Genomic DNA, 17816 nt, shown 5'->3' on the forward strand with positions numbered 1-17816 from the left:
AGAGGCGCAATAGAAATTACCGTAATGACTGTAAAGTGCAACGTCTTAGCTTCCGGAAACTGTTGGAATTTTACCACTAGTACAAATAATGAAATAATTACGGTAATCCAAAGGGTGCCTCGTTGCACAGGTTTGCTTTAAAGTCTTGTAGTTTGCATAGATTGGCTGAAAGTATCATTTTCTAACCAACACTTTTAAATCCGTACCAATGTCACTAGCTATTTCCGTTTATATCCTCTGCATTTGGAGAATAGTAAGCTCTGTGATCACTCTCTGGTTTTACAACATTTAAACCGTTCAAGAAGCATTTTGCAGGTTTTAAAAGATCCATTTTGCCAACTCAGAACTGTTGTTTTAGCCCGTCCGGACGGCATGTTCTGTTCCATAAACTGCAGTCGCATTGTGTCCCGGGATAGTGAAACTAATTGCGCCATTAATGCCGCCATACTGTAATAATTTGTTCAAATGGCACCGTCTCCCGCGGACCTACTGAAGGCATTAGCACAAGCCGGAAAAGTTTGTGGATGATTTCACTCCCATTCCAAAACGGAGACCAGAAAAGCAAAAGTGGCCGCTTAGATTCCAGGATTAATTTAAGCTATTTCCCTCAGAGAATGGAGCTGAGGAAGAGGAAGGGGGTGGTGTAGGGGAATAATGGAGCCAGTGGCTGTGGTGGGGCGTTGGAGGGAGGGAGGGGGGTGGTGGTTCAGAGTCCAGGCAAACCAGCAGGACATCCTGTTTGAGCTTCCAAATACCATTTCCTCCAATAAAAAGGGGGGAGACCTTCGAAATAATCTCCCACAGAAGAGACACAGAGACGTTGATTGTCACCCTGGCACGAGGCCAAGGCCGGGGAGAAAGCCCGACCACCCCACCCCCCCAAACCACCCACCCCCGCCGAGCCTCTGGACGGCAGTCAAAAAGCACCTCGAGGAAGTCATTAAAGCTCAAGGTTGATGAAAAGTCTTCCCTTCCTCCCTCGTCTCACCTCTGTGCGCCGCTCAGACCAAAAAACGCCTTCTACGACCAGGAGCAGGTGTAGTTGCCAGGGTAACATGATGGACGCGTCATCTTAAGACATTACTATTTGAAAAATTGCCCTCTAAAAAAGCACCTTAATATTTAGTTGTGTCTTAAACATCCAGAAGTTTATCGGAGACCTTGAGCTTCGGCTGTCGGGTTGAGGTGTTAAAAAAGCTCTTTAGAGATCGGAGGCGTGCGATGAAAGGAAAACATTGTCTGTTAGCAAGATCCAGCTAACGCTTTCAATATGTAGAAAAAGTGGCGCTCAAGTTTTCCAGTTGAGTGCATCTTTACATTTTTAGTAACCATCTTGAAAGTCTTTGTAACCATGGTTCTCTGGCACTCTGTAAGCTAGCAAGACGTAGCTAGCAACACGCTCAATGCTGCCAGATTAGGTGGATTCCCTCCAAATTGTGCGGTTTTGTGTTTTTAATTGGACAGGTGAACAAAATGTGGGCTAATTTGGGATCATGCTGATTTGAAACGAAACCAATGTCAGTTTACTCTTCCCAAGACATTATGGACTACGTGACATTATCATTTGACTTCCTAGTGGCCAGTTGTGGTAGTTTGTTGTTGCAGTTTGTCGCTGGATGATCCAACATCTAACCTGAGCAATCCTATCGCAATTGACCAGGTTTTAGTGCCTGGGTTCACACCTGGCATTAACAAACGTGTCTTCAGATCCAATCTCAAGTTCTAGATACAACCTAGAATTTGGAAACTAAATATTAAGGCACTTTTTTTAGAGGTAAAACCCCCAAACTTTAGTGCATCTGAACGGAATTATTATTATTATTATTATTTATTTTTTATAAACGTGTGCGCCCAAGTCGTGATTCACACAGATAGAACAGCGCCGTTCTTGGTTCTGAAACAGCAGTAGAGACAGCAGCTGTTAAAATATTGTACTGGGCTGGCAAATGATGACGGTATTTATTTGCATACAGAGCACAAACACTCATTGGATCTGGAGACGCATTTGTTAATGCCAGGTGTGAACGCAGGCACTAAAAGCCTGGCCACGTGCGACAGGATCGCCTCAGGTTAGATGTCGGATCATCCAGCGACAAACTGAAGCAGCAAACCACCGCAACTGGCCGATCGAAGTCAATTGATAACGTCACGTAGTCCGTTGTTAGACCTGTGGAGCATCTTGACTCTTTAGAAAGCAGCACAGATCGTGCACACTCTAAAAGTCAAGAGCACAAACATCGGGTTTTAAAAAGTGGCGGTAATGTATTAGCTAATTTTTATTAGCTAACAACACAAACGGCTTCCCATGCAACGTGAGTTGTCCGAGCAGTTTTATCCGTCAGGTTAAATTCAGTTCAAAAGTTCAGGAGCTATGGGAAAAACAACGCAAGCGCGACGTTGTTTGAGACGTGCAAAAATATTTCCGATTCGTTATGACACCATGGCGGCGTAAAATAGACCATGGTGGGCCGCCGTAGTGTTAACATTGCATGGGAAACCCTGAGTAAGCTGTGTAAATAATCCGTATGCAATAAATGCCAACATCATTTGGGGCCCAGTAGAATATTTTAACAGCTGCTGTCCTACTGCTGTTTCAGAACCAAGAACAGCGCTGGTCTATGTGTGTGAGTCGTGACTTGGTCACACATGTTAAGTTGTTATTTATAAAAACTATTATTAGGTCCAGATGCATTAAAGTTTGGGGTTTCGCCCTTATTCTGAAAAAGCAGATATTCCTACTAATTGTCCGCCACCTGAAATTTCCAAAACTGTACGTTTTTGTGTTTTTATTTTTGAGAACGTGTCAGCTGCCAGCGGCCAATTTTGGTTTGGGTGAGCGCTCCAAACTGAATGACCTGAATCAGGGGCGCTACCAAGAGTCAGTAGCAACCTTGAACCTTGAAACTGTCAGTCTTAGACGTTTTAAAACATAAGCTTCTCACAAATCGGCTAGTAACGCGGGGTGGCATGAGTTTGTGCTCCCGTCTGCGAGACAACTGTAGGGCGGATCTGGTTTCCAACTGTTTTTTTTTTTAGTTTGCCTGTTCCTTGAATAAACTCTAAGGGGTAAGACAGATTCTTCACGATAAACATGTGTTTTCATTTGCCTTGACTTATATTAGGCACAAAAAAAAACAAAAAAACATGGAGTTTAATTCAGATCAGACATGCTTGCTGTGTGGAGAAGAGCAAGACAGTGAACAATGACTTGAAGAACATTCAAATCAGGTATGAAATTACAGAAATCGGAGGGTCCGACGTATGTAAATCAGCTCCTTTGAGGTCTCGCCTCTGCGGCTCATCGCCGTCTCCTCCAGTGGAGAAGTTGACAGCAAGATGAGGACCACCAAAGCATCCAGCTTCTGTTTGCAAAGGGATTTCAGCCCCCTGACCACTCAGCCATTGTCATCAAATTTGCACAGAGCTGCAATAATTCAAAGACACTTATCGTATGCATTTGGCTTGCTTGTGTACCCCCCCACCCCTCCCTTTTTCCTCCCTGCCTCCCTCCCAGCGGCCAATCGTGTTGACCTTCCTGTCAGCTCCCCCGAGGAATTCTGGGTGGCGGGCGGTTCTGGCCTCCCTCCTGCTCACAAAATGCATACAAATTAGCCTTTCAAAAAATCAGATCAAGTTATGTAAAGGACAAAAGCAAGTAGACTTCAAAGGGGGAGGGACGAGGAAGGGATGCTGCACGCAGAGGCTGGAGCCAGTTCCCCCTCAGCCGTCGGCCTAGTCCACGGACTCTGTGGTGGATTTGATTATATTTTAACTCCCCACCTCCTCCTCCTCCTCCTCCTCCTCCTCCTCCTGGCTTCCAGAGACCCCCTACACCACCAAAATGGGTCCAGCCTTTTGGAGCGAATCCCAATCCCAAACCTGGTCTTTGATTTCAGGGGGCTTGGCACTGCTCCTTCTCCCCCTGCTTTGTTCCTCTTGATGGATCTAGGCGGGCCGGTGAACCGTGACCCCTGCCAGCCCACCCCGTCTGTGCGAGGCAACACACACACACACACACACACACACACACACACACATATATGCAGAGACAATGCCAAGCTGCCACAGAACCCAACAGGAAAGGAGGGGAAAAAACTGAGCAGAAATGTCGACAAATGTGCTGAAAGGCGTCTGCGAATCAAAGTCTCATCCCTGACAGAGATTACAGGCGCGGTGAGTGTCGCTGCCGCTTTCATTGTGCCTGTTCTGATAAGTTAGCCATGTGTGATGGCTGAGGAGGGAGAGTCTGGACCGAGGCCTATTCAGCCGCTCTGAACCACCTGCCACCGCGCGGACCCGGGTGTGAACTTGAACAAGGAAGCGGGACGGAGGGGGGGAAACGAGGGCGCCACATTTTCACTCTAACTGTGTCGTCAAACCCAGCTTTATATCTGCCACGTACTAAGCCAGAGTTTCCGACAAAATTTCATGAGATCCCGACTTCTTAAGAAGAGCCCCTAATTATGATGCTCATAACTATTTAAAACTATTTATACAGTATAAGGCACATAGAATCAGAGCATGCGGGGTTTTTTTATGAGTCTGTATTGAAATTACCGTAATAACGTGGATATTGGGTTAAGCAACAAATTTAGCTGCAGCCTTTGCAGTTAATCTACATTAATACCAAACAAAAGGCTGTGGCACTATTGGTAAATGTAATGTAATTAATGTAAGATTAAATAAAGTATCAGCGTAAAACCCAATTTACAGTAAACCGTTGACTTTCAATCTGACTTTGCTAGCTAGCTAAAAGTTAGCTAAACTTTAGCTAGTCAGCGCTACGTCTGCAGTCGTTTCATTCGGGTTCTGCCTAGCTCTCTTTAAATAATTGTACGTCTAAAAGTCAAGAGCACAAACATCGGATTTTTAAAAAGTGGCGGTAAATTTTTGTTAGCGAACAACATGAATAGCTTCTCATGCTACCTGAGTTGTCGGTGCCATTTTCTCCGTCAGGTGAAATTCAGTTCAGAGCAGGTGTGGGGAGGTTTGGGGGAGGCAGCTTTGGGGAGGGGCCAATAGTAAAAACATAACGCAAGCACGACGTAGTTTGAGACGTGCAAAAATATTTACGATTTGTTTTGTGACCATGGTGGCGTAAATTAGCCCCATAGTGTTAACATTGTATGGGAAACACTGAGTAAGCTATACATAAAAATACCAACATCATTTGGGGTCCAGTAGAATATTTTAACAGCTGGTTTATCTACTGCTGTTTCAGAACCAAGAACAGTGCTGTTTCATGTGTGTGAGTCATGACTTGGGCACACCACCTGACATTACCAAAACCGTATGTTTTTTTTTTGTTTGTTTGTTTGTTTCGAGAACCTGTCAGCCATGCAACTGAATGACGAGGCAAAAAGGTGGATATGAGAATATGAATCGGGGGAGCTCGAGAGGACGTTGACGAGAATATTTCATGCAGTTTGTCCATTGGGGCAAGTCCTAAAAGATTTAATGCTCCGTATTGAGTTCGATTTGGTTGCAGTTGGGACTTTTGCATCGTAACACGCCTCGACAACACTGTCTCTTATGTTACGTCCTCGTTTGAATGTGTCCATGGATGGTTTTCTGAAGGTTTCCTGCAGGAGCGGGTCACTTTGGAGGATGTTCCTTAATAATTTCCTTCATGTTTTTTCACGTCTGTGAAGGTTCTCAGTCATGCAGGTCATGGTATACATCCAAAACACGTTAAAGAAAGGCAACTGGAGTTTCTTGAAGATCCAAGTAGCTTCTTGGACGTCTCCCCAAATGAACGGTAGGTATCTGACCGAGATACTTACGAGTTTCTGATGATGTTCCTCTTTAAACCCCAGCTCCTCCATCAGTCCTTGGATGAAACATCTTCAAGAAACTCTACAAGTCCATTCGCCTTTCTTTAATGTTTTTAGTTTTAGTAGTGCAAGTAAATGAGGTTTGGAGGTCTTTGTCATTTCCAGACCAAGCCCACCTTGCAGGTGTCCCATTGACTTAGACGCATATGTGCATTTACATGATTTGGTTGTTTCCACTGGTTTTTCTTCGTTCATTGTTTAAAATGTCCTTTGCCGTGTGTTTCTCAATGACCCTGATGAAGTCCACGAGCCGGAACGCGTCAATCTGATAAAGTTGTTCCGTGCACTTCAAGTGCTGCTGGAGTTTTGACCTTCCCACAATTCTCCATGTACCTCGCTACGGGTGGAGTGGCGCCAGAAATAAAAAAAAAATTCCCACAGCATCCTGAGTATGGCTGACTTCCCCCGCTGAAAAGTTAGAAACCGAGGTTGGTTACGGGGACATCACGATGACGACATGATGAAACTATGTGGACAAAAGTCATTCACAAGTAGCTCGAGTATTGTCTTCCCGTCGACCACGCAACTTTTGTCCTCCAGGGTAAAAAGCCCTAAAATATCATTTATAGGCAACCTCTTCTCAACTAATTACTGCATATTGTCCACGTTTTTGCAATCCATGGGCAGTAGATCACATTTATATCAAATGATGTGATAGAGAAACATTTAAAACGGGTCAAATTTGACCTGGAAGACGATAGGAAAGTAAATTGTTAGCCCATTCTACACCCTTTCACCCCCTTTCAGACCTCATGTTCAGGTCTGGATCGGGATCTTGATCAAAAAAAGCCTCTTTCAAAAGTCAAAAAAGAAAAGAAAACTGGCAGTGAACTTCAAACTGTGACGCTCAAGCTGATCCACAATTAACCTCTGGAGTCTTTAACAAGCGCGTTTGTCCGCTGAGCTATTGATGATTTGTTTTGTGGGCCCGGTGAAAGGCGAAGTGCTAATGAGACTCGCCCCCGCCACTGCCACCGCCACCGCCGCCGCCACGGCACATCCAGCCAGGCAGGGCACCACTCAACCATTAAGTCAATTAAGAGTAGACTGAGGAGGAGGAGGAGGAGGAGGAGGAGGGAGGATGGGGGCCGTGGGGGGTGCTGAGAGGGGAAGGCTCTTTTCATTTGGTTCTAATTAAAGTGCAGGAAGTGAAGCAGCGGCGGCGCGCACCTACCTACCTTCAGGCTGGACGGTCTCTCCGGTGCTCTCTGGAAGCCATTAGCACATCTGGCCTCGCTGGACGGATTCGGCATTTATTGGGTTTTACAGAACTCATAACAGCGTGTCATCACGAGTTAGATGCAGAATTAAATGTCTGCGAAGAAGACCGCTGCTTGACTGTAAACATCGGCGCTAGCGCGGCTTCGAAGCCCTGATTACAGTCAGAGATATAAAAGAAGAAGGAACCCGTCGACCGACGCCAGATGGTTTTTTGGCACAATTCTGCAACCTCTCAAAATTATACATTTAGATTACTTTTTTCTGCATCCTATAACATGCACACTGTGCCTTTTGAAAGTTTCATGCCTGACCCGACCGAATACATCTGAGGAGAACTGCGTCTGATTCAAAACGCAACCGAAATGTTTTATTTCAACAGTCGTTTGGTTTTTAAATACCCAAGTTGAAGAAGGGGCCACAAAGGTAGCGGTCCAGTATATGTAGAGAAGGTTGTCTACGAAGACCACATGCCGAACCCAGAGCTTGGCGCTGGTGTGTGAATGAATGGGTAGAGCTGTAAAGCACCTAGAGTACCAATAGGCAGAAAGGCGCTATATACTGTAGATACAAGACCATTTACCAATCCATTAATTAACCATCGGCTGCTGCGAGGACGTAACATCTCTAGAAAAACATCTCCACATCAACGCAGGATTAGACCAGAAACCATCATCTTGCGGCAACGACCTCGTCTTGAATCGAGCCTGAACGATTCAAGGTGTCTCCTAGGAGGCGACCGTTGTGGACGCTCGCTGGACGCTTGTCTCAAAAACGCGGCAGTCAAACCTCAAATTGGAAAAACAAGTGTCAGTCCCAGTACTTAACCTTGGAACCAAACCATTTGTATCCCATCACTATTGGTAGCTCTAACCTGTATCCTCTTCCCCTGTTTCGAGGATCAAATGGAGGACATCTGTCTCATGTTGGATGTTGGACGTTAACCTGAAACACATCCCGCCTTACTCTTGTGGCATTCAGAAACAATGTGAGATACACGAACACACTAAATACTGGGCTTTGACTCAGCCGTGCTGCCAGATCGCAGGCTCAGATTCTCGGTTAATCTCCTTTTGTCTGCCCTTGAGCTTTTGCTAGTTTTGTCTTTCTTCCATCTGCAGAACCAAGTTCCCCCTCCACCCATACCCACCACCCGGCTACCCTCCTCCTGCCCCGGCTAAAATCCACTCCTTGTCATACTAGACCTGAATACATATGCTGAGAACAGACAGCTCATGTGCTACATACTGTGAGCTGCAGTTATGTATAGCTTGTATAAAAAACAGGCAGCACCTCAGCACCATTAATAGCATTTAATAGTACTCCACAGCGTATTGTTAGATGGGATGGTGGAGCTGACTATTTCTCTGAAGCCTGATCTCAAGTAACTAGTTGGTGTTCAGCCTCCTTCTCTCTGTTACTTTAGGACATTTGGTGAAGTCGTCAACTGACTGCTGTCCAGAGGATTTGGACTGCTCCTCTGCTAGCGTTAGCGCATGTCTTTTCAGATGCATTGCAGTAGTACTTTAGTTGTATTTCAGGACTGATATATCACGGTAGTTTGGGCTTCATCTTTAGTGAAGTATTTCCGACCCACTGGACTCTTCACCTGTCTTCTCGGAGGCGTCCATGTTGTTATTGTCACGTGACCACTGGACTCTTCACCTGTCTTCTCGGAGGCGTCCATGTTGTTATTGTCACGTGATCAATGACTAGTCGGTTATTGGTTTGTGCCCACGTTGGCTCAATCATATGAGAGGATTTTACTTAGAAATCGGGTGTGCCAGCGGAATACAGTTATTGGCAATGTGTTGCATGAGTTGCGGGATGTTTTGTAGCCTTAAAGGGGAATTACCGTTTTTTTACAAGCTGGACCTTATTTCTGGCTTAAAATACAATCGTTTACTCACCCATATAACTTTGGTGTCATTTGGAGTCGTTTGGAAGATATTTAGATCCAGTGGAGCGCCGTGTATATCCATATAGTGGGAGTGAATGGGGCACCAAAACGCAGCCTCTAAATAACACATTATCTGCCATGAAACTCATTCATTTCACCAATATTTTGTTATGATACGCTAGTGCTATTCCCTGTTGAGTCTGGAGTTACCTGTTATCATCATCTGGGGTCTGTAGATTGACCTACTAACCTCTGACCTGGATGATGTCATCTCTGAGCCCGCGATGGTCGGCTTGTTTACCTGTAACTTGCTACTGCTAGTTTTTTTGAAACATGGCTGAATATTTTTCCAATTCTGAGGTTGTGGACGACGACTTTTTTTATGATGGACGTCCTTACCGCTTTGAGCCAGAGTATACGGATGAGGAGCTCGTTGAAAGGAGGATGTGGAGGCAGAGAGAGGAACAGCTGGCCAAAGAACAACAAACCACTGCACGTCCGCGAACAGATAACAGGTAACTCTGGACTCAACAGGGAATAGCACTAGCGTATCATAACAAAATATTGGTGAAATGAACGAGTTTCGCGGCAGATAATGCGTTATTTAGAGGCTGTGTTTCGGTGCCCCATTCACTCCCACTATATGGATATACGCAGATCTAAATATCTCCCGAACGACTACAAATGACACCAAAGTTATATGGGTGAGGAAACGATCGTATTTTATGCCAGAAATAAGGTCCAGGTTGTAAAAAAACAGTAGTTCCGCTTTAACTCTCACTTAGTTTTGGTTGTTTGTTTTGTACTCCTTCACTTGTGTTTTGGATGAAAACGTAGCCAGTCCCTAGCCAAGTAGATCTACATTGATAAATGGTCAAAAAATGTAGGTAAAGGTGATCACTGGGGCATTAAATACAACCCAACTTGTGAATTTTTCTGACGCCACATATGTGATCATTTCACTAATCATTCCTCTGATTATTTCCTCCTCGCTGGAGAAGAATGAGCAGCGCACCCAGGTAACACCGGGTCTCATTTGTCCGGTTAAAGACCTCTGCCTCTCCTTCGTGTCTGATTAGACCGGACAAGCCGGCGAGGGCAGCGCTGGTGCTGCGTGCGAGCCAAGATTGTGTCACAACCGAAGAGTTTCCTTCGTTATTTTTCGAATGTCACATCTGATTTCGCCGCCACAAAGGGTGAAAAGACGCCCGCGTTCAACAGGGGACCTGTGATTTCCCCCTGGTTTGTTTTTTTCGATCGAGAATTACAAAGACTCGCCGTAACCGCAATATGTCTGCTCCGGTCTTGAGTGAAAAGAAATGAGTCAGGGGAACTCCTAACAGCCACAGTGTTAAATGAATAGTTTAGCAAAATGAGAACTACAAAGGAATTAGGAAATCTATACAAACCAGGTCATGAGTAGCTTAGCTAAACTAGCATGCTTATCATTAGCATCCCTGCAGTGAAGCATGGTGGTGGCAGCAGCATGCTATGCTAGGGAGGGGCTTCTCAGGAGCAGCAACAGGTAGAAAACTGGTCAGATCTGAGGTGATTGAAGAGAGACTTGCAAAGAAGGAACACGAGACAACACTGGAGCGTCTTCAGGACAGGTCTCCGAGTGTCTTACGAGTCGTACGAGTTGATATTTTTTCAAAGTTGACCGTTATGTGACGACTAGTCTCTGATGACGTCACTGAGAAAGTCACAGTAGAAAGTTATGAAAACTATATTGTTGACCTGAATACATACGCTGAGAACAGACGGCTCATGTGCTACATACTGTGAGCTGCAGATATGTATAGAGTGTATAAAAACAGGCAGCACCTCAGCACCATCAGTAGCATTTAATAATACTCCACAGTGTGTTGTTAAAGGTCTAAACGTCTAATATCTTTATTAAACAGTTGATGTGCAGCCTCCTTCTCTCTGTTATCACAGGACGTTTAGTGAAGTTGTTAACTGACTGCTGTCCAGAGGATTTGGACCGCTCCTCTGCTAGCATTAGCATTAGCGTTAGCCTTTTCAGATGCATTGCAGTAGTACTTTAGTTGTATTTCATTACCGACGTCTCACGGTAGTATGGGCTTCATCTTTAGTGAAGTATTTCCACACACTTTGATGAACCGCTGCTAGTTTTGTTGCGACGACCCACTGGGATCCTCACCTGTCTTCTCGGAGGCGTCCATGTTGTTATTGTCACATGATCGGCCACTAGTTGAGGCGATGCTCGAAGTCGACAAACTGACGAGTACAAGACCCAGTCAGGACGCCACAGAACATCTAATGAGGGACCGTTAGATGGTAGTTTACACTTCTCATGGATTAAATACCCAAATTCAGGTGTGCAAAAAGTCTTAATCATGAGAACTTAATACTGATATGTCTCAGATTCTTCAGGCTACTTCGGGTTTAAACAGACTGCTGGGAGTTGGAGGCTTTAGTTGTTGATGATTCCATTCATTCTCAAAGGAGACTCTCATGTTTGATAAATACATGCCCCCTGACTTGTTTTTTTTAGTCCAGGCATCAACTGGAGCTTGATGCAGCAGGAGGTTTACGGTGGTGCGATGGAGACATCTAGTGGAGATAAGAGAGGACCTAAACTCAAAACAGAGCTGCAGGACAAGGATTTCAGTTTTTAATGATGCGTTCATTTTGGAATGGAAAATCAAGAATGAATATTGATAACCTTGGGATTATAATCAGCCATAACATTATGACCACCTTCCTAATATTGTGTAGGCCTCCAAAACAGTTGTGACTCATCAGAGAATGGACATGGGCCTTCTGAGGGTGTCCTGTGGTGTCTGGGAACAGAATATTGTCAGTGGGGGAGCCTTTGAGGGGAGGGGCCTCTGTTGATCATCCCACAGATACTTGATCAGTTTGGGATCTAATGAATTTGGAGGCCAGGTCAACACCTTGTGCTGTTCTTCATGTGTTTTTTTTAGTTGTTCCTAAAGTGTTTTTGTGGCTGCTGCCATCAAGGAGTGTCATTGCTATGGGGTGGGGGTGCCTGGTCTGGTTTAGGAGGGTGCTACATGCTACAAGTAACATCCACACCAATGAATGCCAGGTCCAAAAGTTTCCCAGCAGAACATTGAATTATCTCAAGATGGTCAATGTTATTTACTTCTCCTGTCAGTGGTCATAATGTTGTGGCTGATCGGCGTATATCATTTTAATAAGAGGGGTTACATATTTCTGTATCTTGTACATTTAACCTGCTAAATTCCCTTTAGCTCACTGAGCCATCATCCTTTAACAGTAGTCACATTGCCAGCTTTTAAACTACAGCTTAAAGAAATTATTTTGAGCATATTTACTTTCAAAAACACCCACTTTATTATTCATGACTGTACACTTCGGTCCAACATTTATTATTATTTTATTAATCAATAGCTGAAGGGCTGACATTTCTCAAGGTCTCTACACGGCCCCACTTCCAAACATAAGCCGTCTGCAAACACCACAATATGCAAGATGATGACTGTGCCAGTCCAGTCTTTATTTCAGGAATCCAAAAAAAAATAAAATAAAAAATGAAATAAAATAAAATAAAGACTACAGGGCGTCTCCCGGTTCACGTCAGTCCAGCGGCAAACTGATCTGTTAAAACATGCGTTTGCAGTTTCATGCAACTACACAAGACTGGAGCCGACGTTTGCAGATGAGGCGAGCGACCCCCCGTGACTGCGTCCACGTGCAAGATGTGGTCCTCCTTTGCTTTGTATCGTAGTGAAGATGAGGAGGAGGAGGGGTGTGTTAAAACTAGGAATAAAACCACATGTACACCATCCACACTGGAGGAGAACAGCTAATAACTATGATCAAGACAACAACAACAACAAATAAAAGCCCATGAACAAGCAGGAACTGAAAGAAACTGCGAGAGAGCTTTATTAAAACACCACTTTTTGTTTTGTTTTTGTTTTTTTAAACATGGGAATGCCACAAAAGCAAAGTTTCAACACAAAAACTGCAGCACCGAAAAAAAACAAATCAAAAAAACACAAATGAGCTTCTCTGAAGCCACTTTTAAAAAATACCCCCAGCCAGGTGAGTAAATGCAAGCTCAACCATAAAAATAACTCCTAAAGGTGTTTTTTCTAATCTAAAGACATTTAAACCACATGATGCAGACTTCGTCCTGAGATGGCACGACATTTTTTTTCCGGGGCGAGGGCGACGGGGGGGCGAGGGGGCACTTCATGTTATACGGTCTTCTGCTGGCCCTTCTTCCCGATCAGAGACTTGTGGATGTGAGGAATCACACCTGGAGGAAAGAAAACACAAACACAACCGCATCAGTACCAACTTTATGGACGTGTGGGAGTATTTTAATCGTTAAACGTGTCCCGTCACCGCCTCTACAGTTCACATCCTCACCTCCACCAGCAATAGTGGCCTTGATAAGTGAATCCAGCTCCTCGTCTCCTCTAATGGCCAGCTGCAAGTGGCGTGGGGTGATGCGCTTCACCTTAAGATCCTTAGACGCGTTTCCTGCCAACTCCAGCACCTGAAAGAAACCCGTGCTTTAGATGTGAGCACAATTAAATAAATAAATAAAACATAAAAGCTAGATTTAAGTGTGCATGTGAGGTGGAGGTGGGGGTGGAGGAGGGGTTTACCTCAGCGGTGAGGTACTCCAGGATAGCCGCGCTGTACACCGCTGCAGTGGCTCCCACTCTGCCGTGGCTGGTGGTTCTGGACTTGAGGTGTCTGTGGATACGACCCACCGGGAACTGATGCGACAAAACAAACAAACAAACAAACACAAAGCGAGGGTGAGTGCAGAGGAACAAAACAAAAGGCTCGTCTGGTGTAGAGGCGGCCGCCAGCTGAGTAACCTTCCAGACGTCTGCTGCTGCTACTGGTGGTAGTGGTGGTTGTTAGCTCGCGTTAGCATCGCCGAGCAAAATGAATGAACAAACCTGCAGTCCTGCTCGCTGAGAGCGCGAAATAGCCTTGGTCTTGGTCTTCCCGGAGTCTTTACCAGCCTTGCCACCAGCCTGGAAGAAATAAAGAAAAAGAAAACGCAAATTAATGACCGTTAGTTTACAACCGCCGACTCGCGTATCACCGTAAAATATTAACTGGACGTAGGGGGGGGGGGGGGATTTTTTTACCGCCCCTTTTAGCATTATGTAGCCATGCTAGCTAACGCTTACTACCCCGATGTAGCGAATAGCAATGCGTTAGCTGGAATGCTAAGTTAGCACAGCAGCTAATGCTAACGGCTAACGGCTAACTAACGGTTATTCCAAGCAACCGCGCCGGTGTCTCTTTTAATGTGAACCCGCAACAGCTCGCTACCGTTCGCCGCGTCGTCCCGGCACCTTCGCCGACACCAACCGGTTAATACTCACCATATTTAAAATGTACAAAGAAAATTTCCGACGCCGCGGCACAAATTCGACGGTGCAGCTACCGACTAACGAGTGTTGTTTGAACTACAATCCCCGCCTGCAGTTGTCCCTTATATAAAGCCGAGCTCCATCCGGGCGACCGCACGACGAGCGCTAAGCCAATCACGCCTCGTCGTGGGTTTTTTCTAGCGTGGCGTTCGACCAATGAACGAGGAGAGGCCCCTCTTTGCGGGAAAAAAGTGTTGGATTTCCGTGCAAAGCGCTTGTGGGTAATGTAGTTCAGACGTTCGGCCAGTCCGTTTCCATTGTCCTTTTATAATAAAAATAAATAAATAAATAAAACCTGTGATTTTTTTTTGGCAGCAGTTTCACACATATGTATTTTATTTTAAAACGAAAAAATATACTGGTAGTTACGTCAGGCAAAATTAATAAAATTAATATATTAAATGTAAATTAAAATAAGATGGTTTGTTTTTTGTTTGTTTGTTTAATCTCCCACGTGTTATAACATCAATCGTGACAGAAGTATGTAGTATTTGACAAAGCATTCACTATTTAAAATGCATTTAACATGTAAGCGTCTGCATAAAAATGCGGTTACTGAATTAATAATGAGCACTGTTGTGCAATTGTTGCTGCTGCTGGGACTGAGAGGTGCTACTTTTTGTGTTTTCTGTTTGTTTGTTTTTTTCTTGTGGCATTTTCTTCAACTCAAGAGTGGCTTTGACAGCTCCCCTCTGCAGAGAGAGCAAAGAGAGACAGTACCTGCACTAGTACCTTTGTATTTACTCTTCTTGTTAACTCCTTATCCATAAAACCTGAAAGCTTTTATGGATTTATGACCCGTCTGTTCATTCTCTAAACCCAACGCCTGACTAAGGACGAGCAGGAAACGAGTTTCTGACCATTGTAATAATTTTATATCCGTTCAACCTTTGTTTGTCGCTCTCTACCACGACCACACGAGGTCAGTGGAAGCTCATGAATCAAAATGCAGCGCTCCCTCAACACAGTTTGTGTTTTTGTTTTTTTTTGTCGGAGGATGTTTTCAGCATGAGATGGACCTGCAACAGGTCCCTTGTCAGGGAACCAGGAAATTAATGTGTTACAGCAGCAGGGCAAAAATAAACTGCAGATATGTATAGCCTGTATGAAAGCAGGCAGCGACTCAGCACCATCAGTAGCACTCTATAGCATGTTGTTAAATGGGATTGTGTAGCCAGGGTTATTTCTCTGAAGTCTTCTCCGTGTATTACAGCTAAAGGTCTAATAACTTGTTGATGTGCAGCCTCCTTCTCTCTGTTACTTCAGGACGTTTGGTGAAGCTGTTTATTGACCGTTGTCTAAGATAAGATGAGATGAAAAACAAGAATTGAACCAAAAGCGACATTAGTATGAGGAAGGAGAGAAAGTACCTGAGATAAGGGTATTGCAGTCGGGAGAGAAAAACAGGATGTAAGTAGTAATGTAATGATAAACAGGGGAATCGTCCAGAGGATAACTGTGTCCTTTGGTTGAGTCTCACTGTTGAAGGGACAAAGGACTGTAGTCACCTGGTGAAGGAGCTGATAAACGTCCCAAAAGAGAGGGAGGGTGTTCAGGATGTTTTGAAGTTTTGGTCAACATCCCCCCCTCTCGACCACCTGCTCCTCTGAGTCCAGGGGATGTCCCAGGACGAAGCAGGATGTTATTACTCTTCACTGTCCGACTAAACTATAGGGTCAAAATTAACTTGTTGGGCCGACTGGGCCGTGGGTTTGCATGTTGTCCCTGTGTCTGCGTGGGGGGTGGACTGGAGACCTGTCCAGGGTGGACCCCGCCTCTCACCGGAACAAGCAGTTACAGAAGATCCATGTATAGGTGTTATGTTTGCTGTTTGCGAGACATGCGGCACTTTCAAATTCTCTACTGGCCGTGGTCATTGACCTTGTCAGGTGAGCCACGAAGTTAGGTATAGAGAGGAGGTCGGGGTGGATGGATGAATCAACAAAGCACTGGACTTTGAGTAGTTTCTAATCAATAGCCAGTTGTGTTTCTGAACCATGGCCCTTCCATGATACATCATTCATTCATCCTCTGTAACCGCTTGTCCTGTGAAGGGGCTGTCATCGGTCGAGAGGTGGGGTACACCCTGGACAGGTCTCCAGTCCATCGCAGGACACCTATGACAAATTTAGACTCACCAATGAACCTAACAAGCATGTCTTTGGACGGTGGGAGGAAGCCGGAGTACCTGGAGAGAACCCACGCAGACACAGGGTAAATCATGACTAGTAAGGTCCTCTAACCTTTCAACTTGAAGCATCCTCTCCTTTAAACTAAGCTAGGTTGATTTTGTGGCCTGTGCACTTTCATGGGTCGCATAAGAGGGTAGAGAAGGGTGTAGGTTGGAGGTCTTGCCTGATAGCAGCAGCAACAGCAGCAGCTGGAGGAACGCTGACTGGCAAAGAAAGAGGTTTCTGTCTTCATTTTTCACCCTGCTTTACTGCAGAGTTAATGTGTAACAGGCTGCAGTCAGGGAGTGTGAGGGTTTGATAAGACAATCTGTGTGTGCATGTGTGTGTGTGTGTGTGTGTGTGTGTGTGTGTGTGTGCTTGAAACAACACGCACAGCTGGTGGTGGGCTGGTCACGTCTAAATCACATACCATTCATTCTCAGGCATGCTCCCCTTTCAGCAGTCACTCACTCACTCTCACCCCCCCCGACCTCTGCCTCACTCACTCATTCTCAACACCAACTCTCTTCAAAAAGGAGAGCCGGTGTCAGTTGTGCCTCCGTGGCTTCAAAAGCTCTGTTTCTGCATGTCTTGTCAGTGCCACCTCTTGCCAGTCGCTCCATCTGTTAGTTTCCGACGCCTTTTCTTTTTCGTTAGGCCACTCAGACACAAGCGAGAATCTTCCACAGAACTCGTTGGCCGTTCTTTGAAAGTATAACTTTGGACGTGAACCACAGGAAACAGGAAGCAGAGGCGTCTAACAGAAATAACAGAATGAATGAAACGTGAAAAGAGGTGTAACGACACGAAGTTTCAGTTTCAGCTGGACGTGTGCTATATTTATGGGGTTCAGCAGGGTTCTGTTCTGGGTCCTGTTTTAATTGTTTTAATTTAGGTACAACTTCAAAAAAAGCATTATCTATATCAGTATTGTCTTGTTTATGTGCAACGTCTGTTTGTTTATGAGCTGCATGGCTAGGAGGTGGTTAGGTCAGGTCTGCATTCAGACTCTCAACTTGGGTTCAGTTTAGGCAACAAAAACACGCTAGATAATGCTAGAAAAATAAAAGTTTAGACTCAAATCACAGTGGACAGTTTCTATATTGAAGTGGGTCATAGCTTTTACATAATCAAGTGTCTTTTCTGGTGGAGAATGTAGACTGGTGTTCAGTAATAGCACCTTGGCCAATACACTTTCTCGCTTTCTCATTGCTCCACTAGACGATTAAATCCGATCCGCAGTTGTTTTTCCTTCAAAGTTTCCTCCCAGAGCACA

The 17816-nt window shown here is 44.9% G+C and overlaps 1 protein-coding gene across 1 annotated transcript; it reads right to left on the minus strand.

Moving 5' to 3' along the window:
- Positions 1 to 12826: 12826 nt before the first annotated feature.
- Positions 12827 to 14425, minus strand: LOC311510064 (histone H2A.Z). The gene is made up of 5 exons (XM_084574995.1): positions 14322 to 14425; positions 13887 to 13964; positions 13584 to 13697; positions 13342 to 13471; positions 12827 to 13228 (listed from the first exon to the last, which is right to left on the minus strand). The coding sequence occupies exons 1-5, from the start codon at positions 14322 to 14324 to the stop codon at positions 13167 to 13169; spliced, it is 387 nt and encodes a 128-aa protein (XP_084431121.1). The 5' UTR covers positions 14325 to 14425; the 3' UTR covers positions 12827 to 13166.
- Between the last annotated feature and the right edge of the window lie 3391 nt (positions 14426 to 17816).

This window comes from Chelon labrosus (genome assembly GCF_963514085.1).
Source record: "Chelon labrosus genome assembly, chromosome: 1".
NCBI lineage: Eukaryota > Metazoa > Chordata > Actinopteri > Mugiliformes > Mugilidae > Chelon > Chelon labrosus.

Coding starts and splice junctions, on each gene's coding strand:
- LOC311510064 (XM_084574995.1), bottom strand. Junction 13,472..13,583: donor TGGAGTACCTCACCGCTGAG/GTAAACCCCTCC, acceptor GGTTTCTTTCAG/GTGCTGGAGTTGGCAGGAAA. Junction 13,229..13,341: donor GGCCACTATTGCTGGTGGAG/GTGAGGATGTGA, acceptor TCTTTCCTCCAG/GTGTGATTCCTCACATCCAC.